At 56.3% G+C, this 22,203-nt stretch overlaps 1 protein-coding gene and 1 long non-coding RNA gene across 2 annotated transcripts; one reads left to right on the forward strand and one right to left on the reverse strand.

Moving 5' to 3' along the window:
- The first annotated feature begins 1,482 nt into the window (after window positions 1-1,482).
- On the forward strand, window positions 1,483-2,519 carry LOC144283915 (uncharacterized). The gene is made up of 2 exons (XR_013352411.1): window positions 1,483-1,951; window positions 2,262-2,519. It is a non-coding gene; the product is annotated as an uncharacterized LOC144283915 (long non-coding RNA).
- Window positions 2,520-8,356: 5,837 nt separating this feature from the next.
- DEFB1 (defensin beta 1) lies at window positions 8,357-19,486 on the reverse strand. Its single transcript, XM_077848554.1, has 2 exons — window positions 19,277-19,486; window positions 8,357-9,195 (listed from the first exon to the last, which is right to left on the reverse strand). Exons 1-2 carry the CDS (start codon window positions 19,335-19,337, stop codon window positions 9,047-9,049), a joined length of 210 nt encoding a protein of 69 aa, XP_077704680.1. The 5' UTR covers window positions 19,338-19,486; the 3' UTR covers window positions 8,357-9,046.
- Window positions 19,487-22,203: the final 2,717 nt, after the last annotated feature.

Raw genomic sequence — 22,203 nt, forward strand, 5'->3', positions numbered from 1 at the left:
CCCCTCCCCACTCCCCCTTCCTCCTCCCCGCCCCCACCGCCCTCGCCCCCACCCCCCTCCCCGCCTCCCGACCCCCCTCTCGCCTCCTCCACCCCCCACCGCGCCCTCCTCCCCTCCCCCTCCCCCTTGCCCCTCCTGGTTTACCCCGCGGGGCTAGCGTGGGCGGGGCCGGGCAGCCCGGGGGTCTGGGGGGGTCTGGGGGGGCCTGGGGGGGTGGGGGTGGAGTACCCGGCAGGCGGCCCCCGGGTGCGCAGGGCCGAGCTCTGGGACCTCCCGTCGGTGCCCCGGACCAGCTGCGTCGAGGCCTGCGCCATCGCCTCCTCGAGCTTCCTCAGAGGGCGTTGGCCCTGCTGCCCGCCCGCCCTCCCGCCCGCAAATCCATCCCGGTCCCCGTCCCCACGAGGGTGGCCCGAGGGCCCGAGGATGAACGGGGGTCGCAAAGCGCAGGAGGTGAGCGGGAAGGTTCCCGATGCCTCCCTACACCTGCGCCGCCGGCCTCGGGCCCAGGCGGTGCTGCCGGGCGACGGGGAGGGGGAGGGGAGGCGGGGTGTGGACTCCCGAGCGGGCGGGCGATTCCGATTCCCCGGAGCACTCGTGCGTTTCCTTTGGGGGCAGTTTGCAGCCACCGTCCCTGAGGCCAGGGCACTCGCGCTTCCCGTGGGGTCTGCTGTAGGGCTCGCACTGCTTTAATCAGAGGCGGTGAGGACTGCCCCCGGCCCTGCAAAAACCCTGTCGTAGAAGCAGCCACCGCTGAAGAATCTACCGTCTTGAAGGGGGAAGAGAGTTGGACCGCGCCGGGGACCTGTAGAGCGAGGGGGGGGGGGGAGCTGCAGAACCCGGTGGTTAGTTTCCCTTCACCGAAATCAAGCCCCAGGCCAGACAGCCTCAGGCCTTCCTGCAGCCTCGCTGTGGTGCTTCTACAATGCTCTGCTTCCTGGAAGGTAGGGCTGCTTCGGCCTAAGAGGCTCCCTGCCCTACGGTCCCATCGGAGCCTCCCGGAAATCTCTAGACCCTCGCCCTCTAAGCCCACACAAGGGTACAGTTCCAAGGTCTGCGTTTTCATTTCTTTAGCTGCCGTTTATAGCAGCGTGTGGGGCCCCCGAAATGTAGGTCCTGACCCCTAGTGCACAGGTCATGCTTGCCTCTACTCTGCATGTGCTCGCATGGCTGTTCCTGCCCCACTGTCTGTCCTCACACCTGCCCCCATCCCTTCCTGGTGCCTGACCCACCAACCCAACACCCCACCCCTGTCCTGGTGCCTGACACCTCACCCCGACACCCCACCCCTGTCTTGGTGCCTGACCCATCACCCCGACACCCCTCCCCAGTCCTGGTGCCTGACCCATCACCCTGACACCCCCACCCCTGTCACCCCGATACCCCTCCCAGTCCTGGTGCCTGACCCAACACCCCAACACCCCTCCCCCATCACCCCGACACCCCCTCCCCTGTCACCCCAATACCCCTCCCAGTCCTGGCACCTGACCCAACACCCCGACACCCCTCTCCCGTCACCCCGACACCTCCTCCCCCGTCACCCCAACACCCCTCCCAGTCCTGGCGCCTGACCAGTCATTGCGACCCTCCAGTCCCATTCCTCCCCTTTCCCGTCCGACGGCAGGGCCCAGGTGGAGCTGGAGGCGCTGGGAAGCTGTCCCTCGGGCCACCACAAGAAGAGTGCCTTCAGCGAGTTGGTTTGGGAAACTCGGCTCCTGGAGAGGCGGTTGTGGGGGGCTGCGGGTGGGGCGCTGGGCCCAGCCCGGAGCAGGACCGGGCGCCGTGTTACTCCGTCGGCCACCTGAGGGTGAAGTCCCCATCCAGGCTCCTCTGTCCGTCGCAGGAGGCCCCGAGCCGCTGTTCTCCGCCTTCACCGGGGAGATGCCGGTGCCCCTCGGAACTGCGGGGTGAACTGAGGGGCGGAATTCAAGACCTAGCGCTCCCTCCTTTAAAAGTACGTGCAAAAACGAATTGCCAATGCAGTTTACTATGGAGAGTCACGGGGGAAGTTTGGGGGGGTGCATTGGGGGAGCCACTGGAGGAGCAGCCCCCCAGCAGCTCAGAACGGCTGTGCCCGGGCCACGCGGAGCCGGGTGGTTAGCTGACGGCTGGCAGGAGGCCTGGGCGCTGGCACCTGGAGAGAAAGGGAGACGATTCTAAGAGATTCACATCAAAGCCACACAGGAACAGTCTAACTTTGCGGCAGGTTAATTCAAATATTTCAAGAGCCTAACTTCATAAGCTGTCATTTGGAATGGAAGCAGGGAAGGCTGATGCTGCTGTGCGTAGACGCGCCTCCTGCCCGTGCGGACCCTCCCCGACCTGAGGAAAAGCCCGGCCCGGGCGCACCAGAGGTCTCCTGGCTCAGAACTGCGGCAGGAGCTCGAGGATGTTGATGAAGGGACTTCGTAGGTCCTCTCGATTGTTTTCTTTGCTGTGGCAAATGCCCAGCTGTGTTGTTGTTTACAAAAGAAGGAAAGAATAATCGCGGTAGAAATGATAAGACTTTGGTCTAAAATTCACGCCTGTTCTCTCTTTTTTCCCTTAGAATGACCTCATTGTTTTTTCCTGATGTGTTGCAACATCTTTTCTTCTTTTTGAAAGTTTTTATTTACGTTCCAGGTAGCTAACATACAGCGCGATACTAGTTTCAGGTGTGCAATATAGTCACTCGACACTGCCTTACATCAGCCAGTGCTCACGGCGACAGGTGCACCTCTTCCCCACCCCCACCCACCTCCCCTCTGGGGACCAACTGTTTGTTCTCTGTAGCTAACAGGCTGTGTCTTGGTTTCTCTCTCTCTCTCTCTCTTCCCTTTGCTCATTTGTTTTGTTCTTAAATTCCAAATACGAGTGCGATCTGATGGTATTTGTCTTTCTCTGACGGACTTACCTTGCTTAGTGTTATACTCTCTAGCTCCATCCCTGTCATTGCAAAAGGCAAGATTTCATTTTTTTTAAATTTTTATTTATTTATTTATGATAGAGAGAGGCAGAGAGAGAAGCAGGCCCCATGCACCGGGAGCCCGACGTGGGATTCGATCCCGGGTCTCCAGGATCGCGCCCTGGGCCAAAGGCAGGCGCCAAACCGCTGTGCCACCCAGGGATCCCAAGATTTCATTCTTTTATGTCTGAGTCATATCCTATTGTGTATGTATCCCACATCTTCTTTATCCATTCATCAGTCAAAAAAATAAATAATCCGATTAAAAAATGAGCAGAAGACACAAACAGACATCCCTCCAAATGCAGACGCTCAGCTGGGCAACAGACACATGAAAAGATTCTCGACATCTCTCATCCCCAGGGAAATGCAAATCAAAACCACAGTGAGACGCCACCTCACACCTGTCAGAATGACTAAAATGAACAACACAAGAAACCACAGGTGTTGGCGAGGGTATGGAGAAAGGGGAACCCCCTTGCGCTGTTGGCGGGAATGCCGACTGGTGCAGCCACTGTGCAAAACAGTATGGAGGTTCCTTAAAAACCTAAAAACAGAGCTACCCCACAACCCAGCAATTGCACTACTGGGTATTTACCTAAAGGATACAAAACACTCATTCAAAGGGACGCACGCACCCCGTGTTTATGGTCTACAGTAGCCAAGCATGGACACGGTCCGCGCGTTACGACACCTCAGTGAAGCATGTCTGGTTTTCAATGTCATAACAGTCCAAATTGCTTCATGCACAATCACTCTGTCCCTTCAGATTCTCCTTTTTCTATGTTGCGGCTGACAACTGTGTTTTTAGGAAATTAGCCATCTTGCCATCTTTGTGACGTCCCCAGGGTCAACCCTCTGCAGAGCTGCACCATCTCACCCTCTCCTCTCCTCCCCAAGCCCCCAAGGTGTCCTCCCTACTTCTGCAGGTGTGGTGGCAGGTGACAATCGCAGGTGCGGCTACCACTGAGTTACAACTGCAGAGGCTGTGCACTCCCCTGGGGCCCGCAGCAAGACCAGGAGACCTTGGTGCTGTGCTGGTGGGAGACTCCAGAGACCCACTGTTTACATTCAAGGGTCTGGACGTTTCTGGAAATGGCTGGACTCAGGTCGCCTCATTGCCTGTCACCAGAGGGCCATCTACTGGGTGATATCAAAAGACAGGGGCAAGGGCTGCTGCGCCAGATGGAGGCTGGTGGGGACAGTCTGAGCCTGGACCCAATGTCCTGGGCCTGGGATGGAGGGGGAAAGCTCCACAGAGCCCTCAGAGGACCAGCAAATGCAGCCCACAGAGAGCTGGGGTCAGGTACGTGGGACGCAGAGGAAGCAGCCAGTGTAGGGAGGCATCGATAAGCAGCCCATGGAGCAGAAATCCTGCTAATCTGGTAAAGTGTGTTCTTCTGGAACAGCAGATGTGACGCAGCCCCCCATCCAAAGGCCTAAGTCAAGGGAAGCAAGGGGCGGAGGTAGGACCCCCTTCCCAACCCTCACTGCCCCCCCAGGTGTAGCCTATACATGGGGCAGGAATGTCCAATAGGATGTGAGATTCGAGTTTAAAAATAGCCCAGCCTACATCTTCATGAGCAGAGGAGATGCTTTAATAATTGAAGGTTTCCAAAAAGTCATGCACTGGGACTGAGACACCATTAGTGGCATTTGGTTTGTGACCTGATGAGCTGAGATGTTTCCTCCAAACCGGGGATAGTTTGTTGAGTGAATTCCCCCAAAATATTCCATGGCTGAACGAGCACGTGTGGTATGATTTGAAGGGAGGCAAAGTCAGGGTCCCAGAGGTGGTGGGGACGAGCGGAGCCCGGGGATGGCTTGCCAGGTCTTGTTCACTGTCAGCTGCGATGCTTCCAGCGACTGCAGGGATCTCCTCTGTCCTTGCACGTATTTGCTCATTCGCCGCTGAGTCAGACTCCGTGTCACCGATGGAGGCTCTTCAACCCACAGGAGCAGAAAAACCAGCTCATTCGGGAGCCAGGCAGACAAGGAGCTGGTGGGGGGCCCTGTGCAGGCGGCCAGCCAGGCCCCTGGGCACCTGCCGTGGGACGAGGTGGCGTGTGCGCACCTCCCAGAGCGAGGACAGAGAGGACAGGGAATGCCCGTCCTGCTGTTGCCCAGCATCAGGCATCTCCTGAGTCCTCCTACTGACCCTGGGGGGGGGGGGATTTATTCAGCCAGGAAAACTCAAGTATTTGGGGGGGGGGCATGCAATAAATTAGTCCTTCTTCCCCCCCTTTTTTTAAAGTGTTGAACCAGTCTCCAGGGAGCCATGACGCCCCATGGGCCCAAGTGGCCAAAGCAACGGCAACTAGATGTGCAGAAGAGGAGGGGTCGGCCCACCTGGGGTGCCGTGCGGGCTTCCCTTGCAGGAACCCCCCTCCCTGGTTAGGGGCCACGTGAGGAAGATGAGCATGGGTGGAGCTGCTGTGCTTTAGGCTGGAGGGGTGGCCTGCAGCCCACGGGTCCCTGGCCCTGGGATGACTGAGTCAGGACAACACTGTCTGCCGGGGTGCACGGGTCACACCGAGGAGCGTGGCTCCAGGTGGGGTAGTCTACACATTGGAGGTGCGCTCCTGGCTGGGGCTGTGCTCTAAGGGTCGGCTAGCCCTGCTCGGGGCCGTCTCTCCCCAGACAGGAAAGACCTCTTTGTTTTTTCATATTTTTTAAAAGGCATCAAAACATAATAAGCAGCAAATAACATGCATACAGCCCAACATTGGAATCCGTGGACCTTGAGGGTAGCGATGGGCTTCCAGAATGTGGGTGGGCCTCGCCCAATCAGTCGAAGGCCTCCCCAGCTCACACTGACACCCCCCACCCCCCCGAGAGAGAAGAAGGACCTGTCCTAGCAGCCAGCCAGCCTCTGGACGTGCACAGCAGCTCTTGTGTCCATCTCCAGCCTGTCGGTGCACCTCCGTTGGAGTCTGGACTCGCCGAGGCCCCAACTGAGCCAGTTCCTTAAGCTCTTGCTCGCCGTATATACACGCGCACACACGCACACATGCACTTCCTGCTGGTTCTGTTTCTCTGAAGACCACAGACTGATCCGGGAGCCTTACCTCTGAGGGTGGCCATGTGCACGAGGGGCTTGGGTTCTCTCCTGTTCTTGCACGTATGTTGGAGGAGCATTTGGAGTAGCCTCCTCTTCCCTCCAGTAGCAGGGAGGTCCCGCTCCGGGAAAGCTGACACAGCCGGGAACACCACCGGCTCTTAGTGAGATCAGAACAAGAGCACTCCCTGCAGCTGCAGCCCAGCTCCCTCACTGGACAGGGTGGCACGCCCTGAGCGCTCCCCAGCGACGCAAGTCAGGAGTCAGGAGGCCGTTGGTCTGCATGTGTTTTTGCTGTTAAAAGCTGAAGTATGGAAAAAAACCAAAAAACCAAAAAAACAAAACAAAAAAAACACAAAAACAAAAACAAAAACAAAAACAAAAACAAAAGCTGAAGCATGGGTGCCCGGGTGGCTCAGCGGTTTAGCGCTGCCTTGGGCCCAGGGCGTGATCCTGGAGTCCCGGGATCGAGTCCCGTGTCGGGCTCCCGGCATGGAGCCTGCTTCTCCCTCTGCCTGTCTCTCTGCCTGTCTCTCTCTCTCTTTCTCTCTCTCTCTCTGTGTCTCTCATGAATAAATAAATAAAATCCTAAAAAAAAAATTGCTGAAGCAAAGCCAGGCCGAATCGTGTGTGGCGCACGGTGTTCCCCGTGGCTCTGTCGCGCCCGAGGGGTGATACACGGTCCCCTTTCCCAGGGATTCGGCTCGCAGGGTCTGGCTCTGCGGACGCGCTGCAGAGATGCTACAGGTCCTCGCTGGTTGTTTCACGTTCGCGTGCAAGCCCTGTCTGACCACAGCGCCCACGCACTGTCCCTACAGCCCACCGACCTGCTCTGGTGGACACGCCTCACCCGGGGGTCGGCGTGTTGACCGACCCTGAGGGCACGTGCCTCATCCTTCCTCAGGGACGCGGGGACGCAGCGGGGCCAGGAACTGTGTCCGGAGCTGCCTCAAAGCAGTACTTGCTCTTCGTTAAGCAGATGCTATGGTCGGAGCCAGAACTGGCCTTGTCACTGGTCCGAAGTCAGGCGGATCGCTGGCACCGGCCAGCCCTGCCCCGGGCCCCGGGCCATCTCCCCTCCGCCGTGGCTGGGGCACCGTCGTCGGCGTCCCGGTGATCGCAGGTGGAGGCTGAGACGCGGGGAGTGGCGGTGACCCGGGAGCCCAGGGTGCATCCCTGGGGGAGACAGAGAAGCGGGCTGGCCTCGCTGGTCCTGCTGGGGGGGGGGAGTGGCCAGCGGCAAGGGCCTCGTCACCAGAGGACAGGGTTTGGGGGGTGCCGGCGCTCTGCAAGCTGCAAGCCTGCAAATGCCTCGGGCAGGTGGGGGCGGTGAGTGCAAATGCCCAGGAGAGTCCGGCCGGAGGGCGCAGGCATGGCTTTGCAAGGGGCTGGGGGCAAGCAGCCTTTAAACTGGGCACTCAAGGCTGGCGACCCCAGTAACGGAAGCCCTGGGACCAGACGTCCCTGGTCCCTGAGGGGGATGGGCTGCCACCGTCGTGCTCGGCTCTTGGTTCCGGGCCTGCTGTTTCTGGGCGCGGCGCTGTCGATGGTGACGATGGTGACGTCCTCCTGGGTCTACGAGCGTTTGCTTGTGATCACCTGAAGTCCTCCCGGCAGGGCCGGTGGAGTCGCCACAACCTCGTAAACACCAACGGATGTGAGATAAACACAGAATGTGGTTTTTTTTTTTTTTTTTCTGCCCGAGGAACTGGGGTCTTGGGAAACCCTAAACATTGGCAGCCCTAAGTGGCAGGGCTTATCTGGGAATCTGTTTTTTGATTTAACATCCGGAGGAACGCTCCCAGGGAGGACTTCCATATCTTGAAGAGGCAAGTGGATGGCGTGCCTGAGATTTCCTTTTTCTTTTCTTTTCTTTTCTTTTTTAATGATTTTATTTATTTGAGAGAGCGAGAGACACGAGCAGGGAGGAGGGAGGAGGGGGGAAGGAGGAAGGGCAGAGGGAGAGGGAGAAGCAGGGAGCCCGACGCGGGGCTTGATCCCAGGACCTTGAGCTCAAGACCTGAACTGACTGAGCCACCCAGGCCCCCCCGAGGTTTCTTTTCAAAATAGAACTCTCCTGGATTATTTCTTAGCTTTTTTGGGGTGAGGGAAAGGCCTAGATGCGCTGGAATTAACCACCTGTTGTGTGAGTGTCACAGAGAAGGCCCGGTGGGGGCTCACGTCCACACCACAAACCAGCCTCCTTTCACAAGAGAGGGCTGTTAATGATGGAAACTGTGTCTAGGGGAGGGGGGCAAAGGTTTCAGAATGTGTGATTTTCATTTGTGCTGATAATTTATCAACGTGGAGCATGAAGTCGTCGCTGCCAGAGTAAGGACACAGCAGAACCACGTGTGTCATGGGAGTCGTAAAACATTTATTGGGCGAAGGGGGAAAGCGAGCCATCCTGGCTCACCAACAGGGGTCTAGAGGCTGGAGGAGTGGGAGGAGGAGCAGCGGCCGTGAGCGGTGCTTCCGTCGCTGACTCCTGGCCGGGTTGTGGGATTGTGGAGCGGCAGCCCCTGCACGAGGCCTGGCGAATGGGAGCTACGAGTGCTGTGGCCATAGCGGAGGCTCTGCAGGGCTGCGGTGGACCAACCCACGGCTGTGGGCCCCGGAAGCAGGAAAGGCAGCAGCTCCGGGCCCTGCAGATGGGTTGTTTCACAGAAGAGGCTGTGGAGGCTGCGGCATTTGGGGTGAGCTGCTGCTGGGACCAGGGAGGGCCTCGTGTGCATCGTCCCCTCCTCGGGTGTCCTGGATCTCATGTGCACACCCTGCATCGCCCACACGTTGGTTTGGTGATGACATGTATATAGGTGACATCGCTCAAGCTTGGTCAGCACCCCCAGCCCTATGGGCCTGCCCTGGCTCTGCCCCTCTGACCTCCATAATTTCTCAACTTCTTCCAACAGGAGATAAGATTCATTTTGGTCTGAAAGAGGTATGCTTAAAAAAAAAAAGTCTTCTTTTATTAAAACAACGATTACAAATACTTCACTGGGCTCAATGGACTTCCACACACTCTCTCCAACGGGCCCAGCTCAGAGTCAAGGCATGCAGCACTTGGCCTTCCCGCGGTAACAGGTGCCATCGATCCTGGTAAAGAGCGGGCAAGGGGAGAAGTTGCAGGTGCCTCCTTTCCTGGCACAGATGTACTGGTCAGACCTCTGGCCGATACCCGTAAAGAAGCCAGCACCTGTGAGAAGAGAAAGAAAACACTTCAGACTCATGGCTTGCGGCCACGGTGACTCTAGAACACTTGATAAAGTGACCCTTTGGGAAGCACGTCGAAGAGCCTTCTCTTCCAAGAACTTTGCACTCAGTGTATCTCGGGGGCTGCTCCAGAGACAAGGCATCGCACGGGGCCCTCATTCTGAGGTCCCTGCCAGCTGTGGCCAAACGGAAGCCAATGATGAGCAGTGGGCTTCTGGGTGGGTGCAGTTCCCTTCTGCCCAGAGAGCTTTAAGGTGTGCGGGAAATTCACGTTAGTCCCCAAAGAAGTATCCTACTACATCGTACTAAAGCCCAGACACACATCTTGCTTCAGTAATGCTGAAGTGTGTTCCCGACTCTGGGAGCATTCCTAAACTACACACCCCACTCCCATGCTGCCTCGCTGTACCATCCCCTCCACATCTTTGCTGAAATCTGGGATCCTTTCAGGTCACCTTGAGAGTATGGCCACGCCGTAACGCTTTCATTGGAACCGGTTTCACTGTTTCTGCTTTCTTCCCAATATCTCAGAATCTCATCGTCAGAAGGTGTCTAGATGAGTCTTCTACTCGATCCAATAGAGAACGAACTGCCCACGCTCTTCCCAGTAAGTGACTATCAAGCCACCGTTTTGCTTGCCTCCATGGATAGGTCTTATGGACTGAATTGTGTCGCCTCCACCAAAATGTGCATGCTGATGTCTTTCTTCACTGGCCAGCGCCCCAGCATGTGACTGCATTTGGAGGCAGGGCCTTTCAAGAGCTGATGAAGGTTAGATGTGGTCATAAAAGTTGTCTCGAATCCAATGGGCCTGGTATCCTCATAACAAGAGGACATTTGGACAAAAAGAAGGACGTGTACACGTAGAGGAAAAGCCACGTGAGGGCATGACAATAGGTGGCTGCTCGTGAGCCAAGGTGAGAGGCCTCAGGAGAAATGTTAACCTGCTGACACATTGACCTTGAACTTCAAGCCTTCAGAACTGGGAGAGAATTGATTTCTGTTGCTGAGGGAGACTCCCTGTGCTATTTTGTTATGTCCGCTCCAGCTGAGTAACACAACAGGCCATCACCATCCTGGGGAACAGTCCATTCAAATGTCATGTGTCTCTACTTATCAGAAAGATGGTTTTCATACCGATTGAGATTGTCCTCTTACTTAATCCATATCCCTGTTGCAGCTATCTCATCTGACCTAGAACTGTGAGTGTCTCGTGACTAGATATTTGGCAATGTTTGGGGACATTGTTGGTTGTACAACTGTGGGATATGTGGGGTGGATATTACAGGTATCTGGTGGGTGGAGGCCAGGGGTGCTGCCAGAGAATGGGATGCACAGAACAGCCCTCGTAATAGAGAATTATCTGGTGCTAAATGTCAGTAGCACCAAGGTTGAGAGATTGTGGTGTAGACCAGTGGTTCTCCATGCTGCATACACATTCAGTCAGCTGAGATACTCTTAAAAATAGGGACTTAACTGTTGTAGGGTACTGTTGTAGAGTTTATGTGCTAAGATTAAAAAAAAAAAATCGTAGATGCATCTAATGCCCAGTAAAGAATCGAGGGTCTCTGGGCCACTGGTTTTCAAATTTTAGTCAGAACTGACAGTAGAAAGAAAAAAAAAAAAAAAAAAGAACTGACAGTAGAGAATTCCCTTGTCAAGACTAAGGGCAAGGATCCTGGGGTCCTAGGATCGCGTCCTGCCTGCATCAGGCTCCCCACAGGCAGCCTGCTTCTCCCTCTTCCTGTGTCTCTGCCTCTCTCTCTCTGTGTCTCTCATGCATAAATAATTTTTAAAAATCTTTTTTTTAATAAATAAAATCTTAAAAAAAAAGACTGAAGGCAGACAGGAAGGAAGCAAGGACAGTGCCTTCTAGTAATATAAAAAATTAAAATTATTAGGAATTTAGAAATTTGAATAGTTCATGGAAATAGAAAAATTGGAAATATTCTATCCATATAGAACAAAATAGAACAGACTTGAACAAACTTGAAAATTTAGTTGAGATAAAAAAAATCTTAGAAAAACACAACTCACTAAAATAAACAAGAAGTAGAAAATATAAATAGTCCCATAATTATCAAAGAAATCGAATCCGTAAATGAGACTCTTGGCTCGGATGGCTTGGTAGCAAATCCTACCAAGCAACAAATAAGAAATAGTGTCTACACAGCACACTGTTTTTCAGAATGGCAAGAGAAAGAACATTCACCAGCTCATGGTATGATACCAACATACATGGTCTTAATATCACCATCTAAAGAGATGAGCAAGGAAAGAAAAGGCAAACTACGGCTCAACCTCCCTGACCTGCAGAGAGGCAATGATCCTATATAAAATGTCAGCACACAGAATAAGTAAATAAATAAAACCAGGTTCAGTTTATTTCATAAATCCAAGCTTTCATTGAACATTTGAAGATCAACCTGTGCCTGTTAATGGTTAAAATAGAAAAATCCTATGATCATCCCAACAGATGCAGAAAAACATTGGGAAAAGTCAACACTAATGTATGATAAGAACTTAGACGGAATTTCCTTGATTTCATGAAGAAAATCTGCAGAAGCCTATAACCAGCAGTACACGTAATGGTCAAACATTGAAAAATTTTCATTTGAGATACCCAGCAAGACCAGCCTAATTTCGATCATCAATTGCATTGGACGTTGTACTTGAGATACTAACCATGGAAATAACAGAAGGAAAGAAAAATGATATAAAATTGAAAGGAAAAATAAAATTGTCACGATTTGCAGGCATTATGATTATATGTGGACAGTCTAAAAGGAATTAAAAGCAAAGTTAATTTAAATTTAGTTTTCTGTATATGAGATCAATATAAAAAAATCAATTTTACTTCTGTGTATTGGCAACCAATGGATAAATCACCATATTGAAATGAAAATAAATGAAATTAAAATGAATCACCATATTGAAATATCAAATGCCTACTATTAAATCTAAGAAAATACAATACTTCTATATGCAAGAAATATAATATTCTTTGATAAATTAAAGAAAAACAGAATAAGTAGAAGTGGTATGGTTAAGCCCTGGAAGATTAATTTTTTTTCTCAAATGTTAATTTCCTCCAGATTAATCTGTAGATTTAACTCAATACCACAAAAATATCAAGATTTTTGCAGTAAAACTTGACAAGTTTATTCTAAAATTTATGTGAAAATTCAAAGGACCAAGAATAGTCAAGACACTCTTGGAGAAGAAGGTAGGAGGACTTGCTTTACTGGATTTGAGACTAATTATAGATCCACTGCAATTAGAGTGTGGTAAAGACACAAGGACAAAACATACAAATGGAACAGAGTAAAGAGTAGAGAAAGGGACCCAGGTGCATGTGTGCAGAATCAGTGTAGACCATCCACTTAGGAGAATAGTAGTGGGGAGTGGCCTCCTCAGAGCTGGTTCTGGGACACCTGGATATTCATATTGAAAAAAAAATAACTTTACGCTTAACGATGTGGCATTATCTATCAAAATTATAAATTTCTTGTGATTTTTTTTAGATTTTTAAAATTTATTTATTTGAGAGAGAGAGAGTGAGAGCATGAGCAGGGCAGAGGGGTAGAGGGAGAGGGAGAAGCAGACTCCCCAGCTGAGCCAAGCATGGGGCTCGATCCCAGGACCCCGAGATCATGACCTGAGCCGAAGGCAGATGCTTAATTGACTGAGCCCCCCAGGCTCCCCAACTTCTTGTGCTATCATCTATCTATCTATCTATCTATCTAATATGTGAATAACCTAGGATACACTAGCCCCTCCCGCATGTACCTAGCCAACTGAGAAGCACACACAAGCCGAGCTGTACTATTCAGCACGAGTGCCGAGGTGGCAAAAGTACCAGAAATATAGGAAGTCATTACCAGAAAGGTCAAGCGAGGATTCCCCCCGGGGACGGAGCAAGGGGCGGGTGCCCGAGAAGCCTGCAGGGGTATTTCTTAGGTGCCAGCCAGGTCCTACGTCTTGACTTAAACCCTGGTCCCCGGCTGCTTGTTTCATAATAACTCATTAAGTCGTACATTCCTGGTTTATGCTCTTTTCTGGATGCATGTGATGTTTTGCAGTTAAAAAAGGAAAACAAGTAAGAGTTCCTTCTGAAAGGTCTGCATATTTCCGGAGCCGTGCACGCCCCACGGTGCGTGTAGCCGCTGGTGCCCTGCCCCGTCCTCACGTGGGTGCAGTGCACCCTGCCCGTGGGCTCGGGGGTGACTCGCACCCGCTCTTCTCCCCTTCCCCGAGGGCGACAGCACTCCCCGGGACTTGGGGCTTATTCCTGTCTAGGTCCTCACCAAGCTGGCCTGGGAAATGCCATCCAGCTCATCCTGTGACGGTCACCATAAACCAGAGGAACGTGGAAAAAGAGAAAACTCGCTTCTGGGTAAGAATGAGGGGTGAGGCGGAGCCGAGGGGGCGGGCCCGTTGGGAAAGCAGGCGTGTGCCGGTTTCTCTGCTTGCCCCAAAGCAGGGCCTCTTTCAAGCGTACATTTATTGACCCACTACGGCTGGATTGTCCGTCGTCCCGCGTCCATGCAGCTGCAACACCAACGACTGCTCTAGTTGGCGGCAGTAACAGGTGTTGGTTGAAGGAAGGAGGCTGGATTCGGTGGCGGGGAGCTCAGTGGGTCCGTCGCGGGAGAGGGCAGGGAGGGGAAGGAGTGGGTCTGGGCACGAGCACGGAGAGGCTGGATTTTGGGGGTCATCGGAAGAGGTATCTGCATAAAGCAGGGACCACGCCTTTCCACGCTACTCAGGGAACGTACCCTGCGCAGGCCAGACGCTGGTGGCTCACGGAGCAGTAGGTGAAACCATAAAGATCAGCGGGGCGCCTGGGTGGCTCCGTCGGTGAAGCGTCTGCCTTCAGTGCAGGTCACGAGCTCAGGGCCCTGGGATCGAGTCCTGCATCGGGCTCCCTGCTCAGCTGGGGGGTCTGCTTCTCCCTCTGCCCCTCCCCCTGCTTGTGCTCTCTCTCTCTCTCTCAAATAAATAAATACAATTTTTTTCTTTTTGAAGAAGATCAACACAGAGTGAGGCCTTCAGACTTTGCATAGAAGAGCCACAGAAAGAAAACTTCTTCGAGAGCCTTTGAAGAACAGGAGACAGGGAGGGGAGAGAAGGGGGACGGAGTGAGGGGATGGGGCGGATGCATGGCATGAGCTCAGGCTGTCATTCTGCTTGGACGTGTGGGCGCCGGTCAGCGGCGCGAGTGGGCCCCCCCCCCCCCCAGCAGAGCTGGAAGGCAAAACTGGAGAGCTGTGGACTCAAGCTGTCAGTTGCTTGGGCTAAAACGCCACCAGGCTGGGGTGAGAGGACAGCGAGTGGCCAGAATGATAAGGGGCTTTGCGAAGGAGGAGGCCCCCCCCGCCCCAGGCGCTCCTGCCCAGGACGCTGCTGCCGGAGGGGGCTTGCGGGCAGGTCGGCGGCGGGACCCCCAGCTGCCTGGGCGCCCCGGCTGCGGCGGGTGAGGAGCAGACACGCAGGCCAGGGAAGGCCTCTCCGGCTCGGCCACGGTGGCTGCAGACACCCCTGCCCACGGTGGGGCATACGGGCACCTGGTGGCGGGCAGCGGCGCGACACAGTCCCAGGGGCAGGAGCGACACAGTCCCAGGGGCAGGACGACCTACCGGAGTCACCGGGGGGTCACGGCGGGTGAGCGGAGGCTCTTCCCCTGCTCCGTCCTGCCGGGGAGGCGCTGCCCTCGAGCAGATGGGCCCTCCACGGAGGCCTGCGCTGGAGGCTACAGGACTGACTTCAGCTCTGGGAATCTTCCTTGGTTCGTCTTTTTAAGGATTTTATTTATTTGAGAGAGAGGAGAGCGGGGGTGCAGGGGGTGCAGAGGGAGAGGGAGAAGCAGACTCCCGGCTGAGCCTGCCCCCCTCCGGCCCCCACCAGGCTCCATCCCAGTCCGGGACCCCGAGACCAGGACCCAAGTGCACAGCAGGCGTCGGGTCCCTAGGCCCCCGAGCCGGCAGGCGCCCTCTCTGGGGCTGCTTCGGCTGTCTGGGGACGGAAGCAGCGCACGGGCACTCCTGCGGGACAGGCCACCAAACTCCAGATGGGGCTGGAACGGGACCAAAGGCCCGAGGCCCAGTTCCGCAGACACGCGGCCCACGGGGTCTCTGCTGGCCACGGCCCGCTCGGCCCGTCGGCAACGCCCGGTGTGAGTTCACGGGGGTTTCTAATCCAGGTCCTGCCTCCGTGGTTCTTGTGGTCCACACCCAGGAGGATACGGGGTCTGGGGCCACATCGGGGATCCAGTTCTTGTTCCAGGCTGCCCGGGGACTTGAAAGGTGACTTTTCTGAGACTCGCCGCCAAAAAGAAAAGCTCCGAACAGATGTGCAAAGTGGGGACAGCCGCCCCCGTGTGCGTGCGAGACATGCTGGCGCCTTTGGACAGATGACATTTGCACAACTGCTTTGTGGGGACAGGTGCCTTAGCAGGTGCCTCTGCGGGGCCTGGTTTGGGGGCCGCGGGGCCTCGTGTCTGAGGCGAGGGGGAAGGCGTTTTCCTCCACGGGACCCACAGGCCGCAGCAGGCGCATTCCTGGTGGCTGGTGCCAGAGGTCAGACAGGTGGAAGGAATTTGGGCAAGCAGGTTGGGGTGGGGACCGCGGAGTGAGACACTCAGGTGTGAGCAAGGGTGCACGAGCGGGGCGTCCTACTGCCTAAATCTTCATTTTAAAGGTGAGGAAACTGAGGTCCACACACCCGGGAGGGTGCTCAGTGCCCCGGAAGGGAAGGAGGGAGGATCCTGAGGAGTGGCCCGTGCCTCCGTCCCCCAGGTTTGGTCAGCTGTGCTCGAGCGAGGCGCGAAGCCCTGGGAGAGGGCGCAGCGGCTGCGGGACATCCTCCCCGTGACCCCGGGGCCACTTTGCTGTCGGCTGGCCCGCCTCCAGCCCACGAACCACCTGACTGTCAGTCTCCCAGTCTACAAAGCCTGGGGCCCACCCACACCTGCGGTTTCCTGCCGCACAAGACCTCACTCGGGGCGGCCCCAGAGCCTCCCGGCCCCGCGACCCCCTCTGTCCCCACACTTGGTGCCTGGAGGGCGTGCAAGGCCCGGGTTCGAGTCCTCCCTCTGCCTGTTAGCCGTCCTGTGGGTCTGGCCGAGGTATTTATGCGCAGAAGGAAGATAATGATTTATCCTTCCCCACAGTTTGGGGAGAGGGTGGGTGGGGTGAAGTTAAAATGAGAGCTTTCGGGGTTTGCTGCTCTTCCCCTCCAGGCTCTCACCCCTGATATCCCTTCCGTGTGGTTTGTCTCTTTCCCACGCGCCCTACGTCCTGGCACTAGTTCGGGTAACTCGGGGCAGCACGTGCAGGTGCCACCGCGGCCAGGCCGCCCGGAAAGTCGGTGAAGTAGGCTGAGGCAGGGCGACAGGGAGCGGTGCGGCCTGCGGGGACCTGGGGGCAAGCGCCCGTCCGGGGAGCCGCCGCGGGAGCTCGCTGCTGCTGCTTGGGGGAGTGTGGCTTCCTTTGCTTGTGCTCTTAACAGAAGATACAAATCCGAATGTTATGTGACGCATCCTGAGTTTTGAATGGCAAGAAGGAAGTAAAAAAAAAAAAAATTTTTTTTTCTCAAATGCCATGAACACCAGAATGATTTCCATCTTTCCTTTCCTTCTCAGCTTCCTCCAGGAAGCCTTCCAGCCCCTCGAGAGCAGCTCCGTGCCGCCCCCCCCCCCCCCCCGCCGCCACGTGCTCCCTCGGCACCCTGTACTTAGTGGCATGTCACAACACAGTGGTAATTACACAATTAATTATAAAACTGGGTTTCTTGTCATGCTCTGCTTCTAGAACGTCAGGTCATGCGATCCAGGACTGTGTTTTCCTGGCTCTTCCCCTGTTCCCAGGGCAATGCCTGCACACGGTAAGTGGCTTTAACTAAATGTCTGTTGCGTCAGGGGCGCCCTGGGCGGCTCAGTGGGTGACGCGTCTGTCCTCCGGCTCAGGTCATGATCCCAGGGCCCTGGGATCAAGCCCCCGCGTCGGGCTCCCTGCTGAGCCCGGGGAGTCGGCTTCTCCCTCAGCCCCACCCCCACTTGCGCTCTCTCTCTCTCTGTCTCTCTCTAACAAATAAATAAAATCTTTAAAAATAAACAAATAAATATTTGTTGAGTCAGTGAGGGCACAGCCTCAACCCATCCTGATTTCTAAACCTGGGTTCTCATCCAGCTGATGCAGGGGACCCACGTGGCCTTGTCATGAGACATCAGTCCGTGTTCACAGAAAGAAGATCTCTATAGGATAAAAGGGGGCAACTCTTTTTTGTTTTTTTTTTGTTTTGTTTTGTTTTTTCCTGATAGAGACAAAAACTGCTAAAAGAGAATGTCAAGCCTTGGTCTCCTGCTGTGACCCCGCTGTCATTCACTGGGGTGTGTGAGCCTTGGCTTCCCCGTGTTGTGAGGGGATGAGCCCTCCGGGGTCCCCCAGGAGGGGGTGAAGTGATCCCTTGAGAGGGCTCGGGGTGCGTCCCGGGGCAGCACCTGCGGGCAGCAGCACTCAGCCCCCCGAGGGCGGCCAGGGAGGCTGCTCCTGGGGCGGCTGAGCGGGCCTTGCGTGCTCTCCGCCTCCCTCTGCCTAGGACGTTTGGCTGCCCCTGAGTAGCCTTGGCAACCCTTTCACGTTCTCTGCGTCCAGGGAGATGCTTATCGTCCGAGGAGGCGGCGGCAGGCTGCAAGGAACCCTTCAAGCTACCAGGGGGGCCCTGGCTTTTCCGAGCGTGCGCTGACCCACGGTCAGAAGTGGGGCCGGGCCGCTCCGGACTAACGCACACGTGCCCACGCGCAGCTGAAACCAGCGTGTACGCTCCCTGTGTGGCAGGCACCCGTATTTTCCATTGTCTTGGAAAAAAAAAAAAAAAAAGTGGTGGCGACTCGCTACACCGATTCCTCCACCCCTCGAGTGGGGCCAGGCTGCAGACATGCAAACGCTGCGTTGCAACACTTTCGTGCCCACTTTCCAGGAGGGGGGACTGAGTCACGCTCGGAGCAGCTGTGGCACGTCTGCGGGATCCAGCGCGGGCGGCAGAGAAGCACAGTGGCATCTTTCAGAGGATTTTGGAGCTTTCGTGCTCTACGTGTCCCCCCACCCAGCGTGACCCGAGAAAGAGCTCGGGCACGAGATGCATGATTTGCTCGAGGCCACGATGAAACGTGTCGCCCGGTTGGTTCAACGTGCAGCGTCCCGCATCCTCCTCCACCAGGCACGCTGCTTTTCTGACCCAGGGGAGCTGGCATTTCTGGCCTCACAGGAAGCTCCCTCCTGGGCACGGGGGAGGTTTCCCACTCTGCAGAGGCCGGGAGGGCCTCCCAAGGAAGGCTGAAGACCACCTGTGCACCCTGACTGCGTGAGGTGAGTCAAAGGTGCAGGGTGAGCTGGCTTCGTGGGAGGGGCAGGTGGCACCTGCTTGCAGCAGGCCACCTGGGAGGCCCCACCCGGCGACCGGGGTGAGCCGGAGCCGACAGCCTACACGTCTCTCAACCGGATGGATGGGAGGCTGGCCTCTGGACGCGAGGAGCCGTGTTGTGGATGGAGTAACTGGTCCCCTTCCACAGAGGATACTTCCTAGACGTCCCAGACACAGACGGAGGGGACAGGAGATGCCCGGGCTGCCTGACACTGGCTGCGCGTCCCGGCCAAGCCCTGAGGGCAAGGGGCCCCAAACACAGTCAGGGATGGAGCCCTGAGTCTGTCCCCCGGCCGCTGGGCTGCCCGGTGGGCCCGGGAGCATCAGCCAGGAGTGCTCCCTGCAGGACTGGGACGTCAACCCCAGGTGCTCCCTGCAGGCCCGGGAGCCTACGCCCGGGGTGCTCCCTGCAGGACTGGGAGCATCAACCCAGGGTGCTCCCTGCAGGCTTGGGCCCTTGGGCTCTGGGGGGTCGCTCTTCAGGTCCCAGGCTCAGCAGCTTGCCCACCGCCGGCTGCCTAAACCGGCTGCTCAACCTTGGGGATGGTTTCCTGCCACGTCCCCACCCCGGGACAGCAGAGGCGGCTGTCATCAGAGCTCAGACCCTGGACCCCCGGTGCAGGGCGAAGCTCAAAGCTCACCTGGGGGCAGGTAGGAGAAGAGAAGGCACAGAAGCAGCAGCAGCAAGTAGAGAGGCCTCATGACGGCTGCAGGCTGGGCCGGGATGCCCAGAGAAGAGAGAGAGGCTCCTCGCAGGCCGGGCTTCCTGAGGCTTCTGGAGGCTTCCAGGGGCTGCCAGAGGCGGGAGTGCCTCGGTATTTATAGGGCAGGGATTGCACAACCGCAGAGGTGATCTGAAGGGCGGTGTCGCAATGCAGAGTGAAATTCTAATAAATAACCTCTCGTGCCACTTGCCCCGAGTCGTCGGCGAGTCACGTGGACACGTTTCTCTGTCTGGCTGCGACTGGATTCGGCTCTCAGCCCGCTGATCGCTTTCCTGCCTCCATCGCTTTGCCTCTTCCAGGTCGTCACATAGGTGGAACCAGACGGCATGTGGCCTTTTCAGATTGGCTTCTTCCGCCTGGGGATTTGCCCTCAAGGTTGCTCCCCGTCTCCTCATGGCTTGATGGCTCATCCCTTCTGAGCGCTGGGTAGTGAGTGTTCCACTGTCTGGGTGAACCAGGGTTCACTGGCTGAAGGACCTCCTGGTTGCCTCCAAGCTGCGGCGAATCTGAACGCAGCTGCCGTGCACGTCTGGGTCAGGCTTTGTGTGGATGCGAAACCCTTTGTGTGGGTATCAAGGGGGGCGATTGCTGGGTCATATGGTAAGAGGTTCAGTTTGATTAAAAACTGCCCACCGCTCCTCTGGGGTGGCGGCCCGTTCCGCAGCCCCCCCCTCCCAGGGCTGAGCGCTCCTGTGGCTCCGACGGCCTCCCCAGCACCCGGTGTGGCCACGGCTCCAGATTTCGGCCACGCTCGCGGGTGGGGAGGGCTCTCTCCTCGATTTCAGCTGCATTTCCCTGACGACATGCGATGTGGAGCCCCTTTTCTTGTCCAGCCTTCCTTTTTTTCCACCTCGATGCATGTTCCTAGGAAGCTCTCAGCTACGGCTTCCCGGGAAGCGAGCCCCTGGTGGGGCCTCTGGGAGTCCGAAGGCCTGGTTTCCAGACGGGGCTGAGTCTTCCCAGCCTACAAGGAGGGGAGTCTCAGTCCTTCAGTTGTCAGGCTGAGGCGTGGTGTTAGCTAATATCTGAGGATCGCTCGAGTTCCCATCAATCCTAAAGATTTAAACATGTTTTGTCTGTCGTTAATTTTCATAATTCTGCAAGCAGCTTTCGTAGTGACTCAGTTTTCATGAGCAACAGCAGCAGCTCTGGCTGGTTAGGCAACGGAGGAGTTTCCCAGGGGGACGGTGGGTAGCTCACAGGGGCCTGGGCCGGGAGCTCAGCTCCCAGGGACACTGTGCAAACTGTGCCTGAGGTCTGGTGTGATGTGGACCCCTGTGCCGTGGCCATGTGCGTGAGACACCAGGCTTGCTGGACTTCACCACCACCGGCAAAGCGCCATCTGTGCCAATGCAGCACCTTCCAGATGATTCCGTGGCAGCCCTGCCAGAGAGAGGGACATAGAGATGCACAGAGACAGACAGGCAGGCTAGGGTTGGGCAGCAGGGGCCTCCCTCCCCTGCCCTTCTCACCCTGGGCCCCACCATCGGTCCCGCTGTCCCACCAGCCCTGGGTCAGGTTGGCAGAGCTTCAGTCGCAGACCTAGCTGCAAGGGAGCCTGGGCGAGCAAGGCCGCCACGTATTCAGCACCTGCCGCAGGGTGTCCTTGCCTCTCACGAAGCTCTGGAGTTAGCGCAGTCCCCAGACACCCAGGAGGGTTAAGATGCCGGGTGACTAGAAACATATGCAAGGGCTTATTACATTCAAATGCATTGATTCTTTCACGGGCCGGGTCAAGTGCACTCATTCAATTCCCGTTATGTGCCCGGAGGTCTTCTGGTGGCTTGGGGTGCAGCGAGGAATGGGCTCTCTGGAGGCCGCCTGCACACATCTGGCTGGGGAGGCAGATGGGCACACAGGTGGTTACCATGACACTCGGCAGGTGCTCTGATGGGGACGTGGTTGGGGCGGGGGCTGGGCCAGGCCGGTGCCAGTGCTGGGGCTGGAAGGGTATGTACGCGTACATCACGCCGGTCGGTGTTGGGGCACGTCCTTAGCAGTAGGGAGGCTTTGGAGGACTGGAATCGGGGGAAGTAAGTGGAACAGCCGGAGGGAAGTGTGGAAGGTGGATGGAGAAGGGACTGGCCGCGGGAAGACCAGGCGAGGCAGGTGGAGCTATTGGGATCCCAGTTGAGGTCCTGAGAAGGAGGGAAGGGACACGGACTCGAGGGATAATTAGAAGCCAAAGCCAGCCCGCCTGGTAGTAGACCGAAGGCGCTAGATTTCCGGTTCGGACTAGGTCCAAGTTGCATCGTACGTGGAGATGGGCTAAAGGGGAGGTGCATCTGATTCAGGAAACGGCGGTTGCGGGAATGTTTGAGCGTAAGGAGCGGCTGGCTTCGGGTTTCCCTGGGGGCGTGAGGCCACAGGGGACACCCCGCGCTGAACTGCGTGGGGAGCCCCGGGAGACAAGCCCCAGGACTCCCCAGGAGGGGGGATGTGGGAGCTGGGGTTATTCCTCCCCACACCCTCACTCACTGGTTAAAGCTGCTCCGAGCAGGAAGCTAATCCCTAGGCATTCACGGGTGGCAGAGGCAGGTGTCGGCTCTCGGGGGGCAGGTGATTGCACAGAAATGGTTGCGGGGGCCCTGGCGGGGAATGGGATCTGGAGGGAAAGAAGGCTTCTAACAAATCCCAGAGAAGATGGGCGGTGAAGGGAGCATGAAAGAAAACCATGGTGGGGGGGAGGTGGGGATAGTGCGTGGAAGTCTGGGGAGGGGGCATTTTCAGAGGGAGAAATGCAGAAAATGCAGAAAATGTTGCGTGAGAACAAGCATTACAGAGTGTTTGCCCGTCTGGTGAGGTTGTGAGAGCAAGCCCCAGACTCCTAGGTGTGCTGGCTT

The sequence above is a fragment of the Canis aureus genome, chromosome 15, assembly GCF_053574225.1.
Source record: "Canis aureus isolate CA01 chromosome 15, VMU_Caureus_v.1.0, whole genome shotgun sequence".
Classification (NCBI taxonomy): domain Eukaryota; kingdom Metazoa; phylum Chordata; class Mammalia; order Carnivora; family Canidae; genus Canis; species Canis aureus.

Excerpts from the sequence above, each read along its gene's own strand:
- DEFB1 (XM_077848554.1), bottom strand. The coding sequence starts at position 19,337 with ATGAGGCCTCTCTACTTGCTGCTGCTGCTTCTGTGCCTTCTCTTCTCC. Across the intron at positions 9,196-19,276 it reads CTTCTCCTACCTGCCCCCAG|GTGCTGGCTTCTTTACGGGT; the intron begins GTGAGCTTTGAG and ends CTCTTCTCACAG.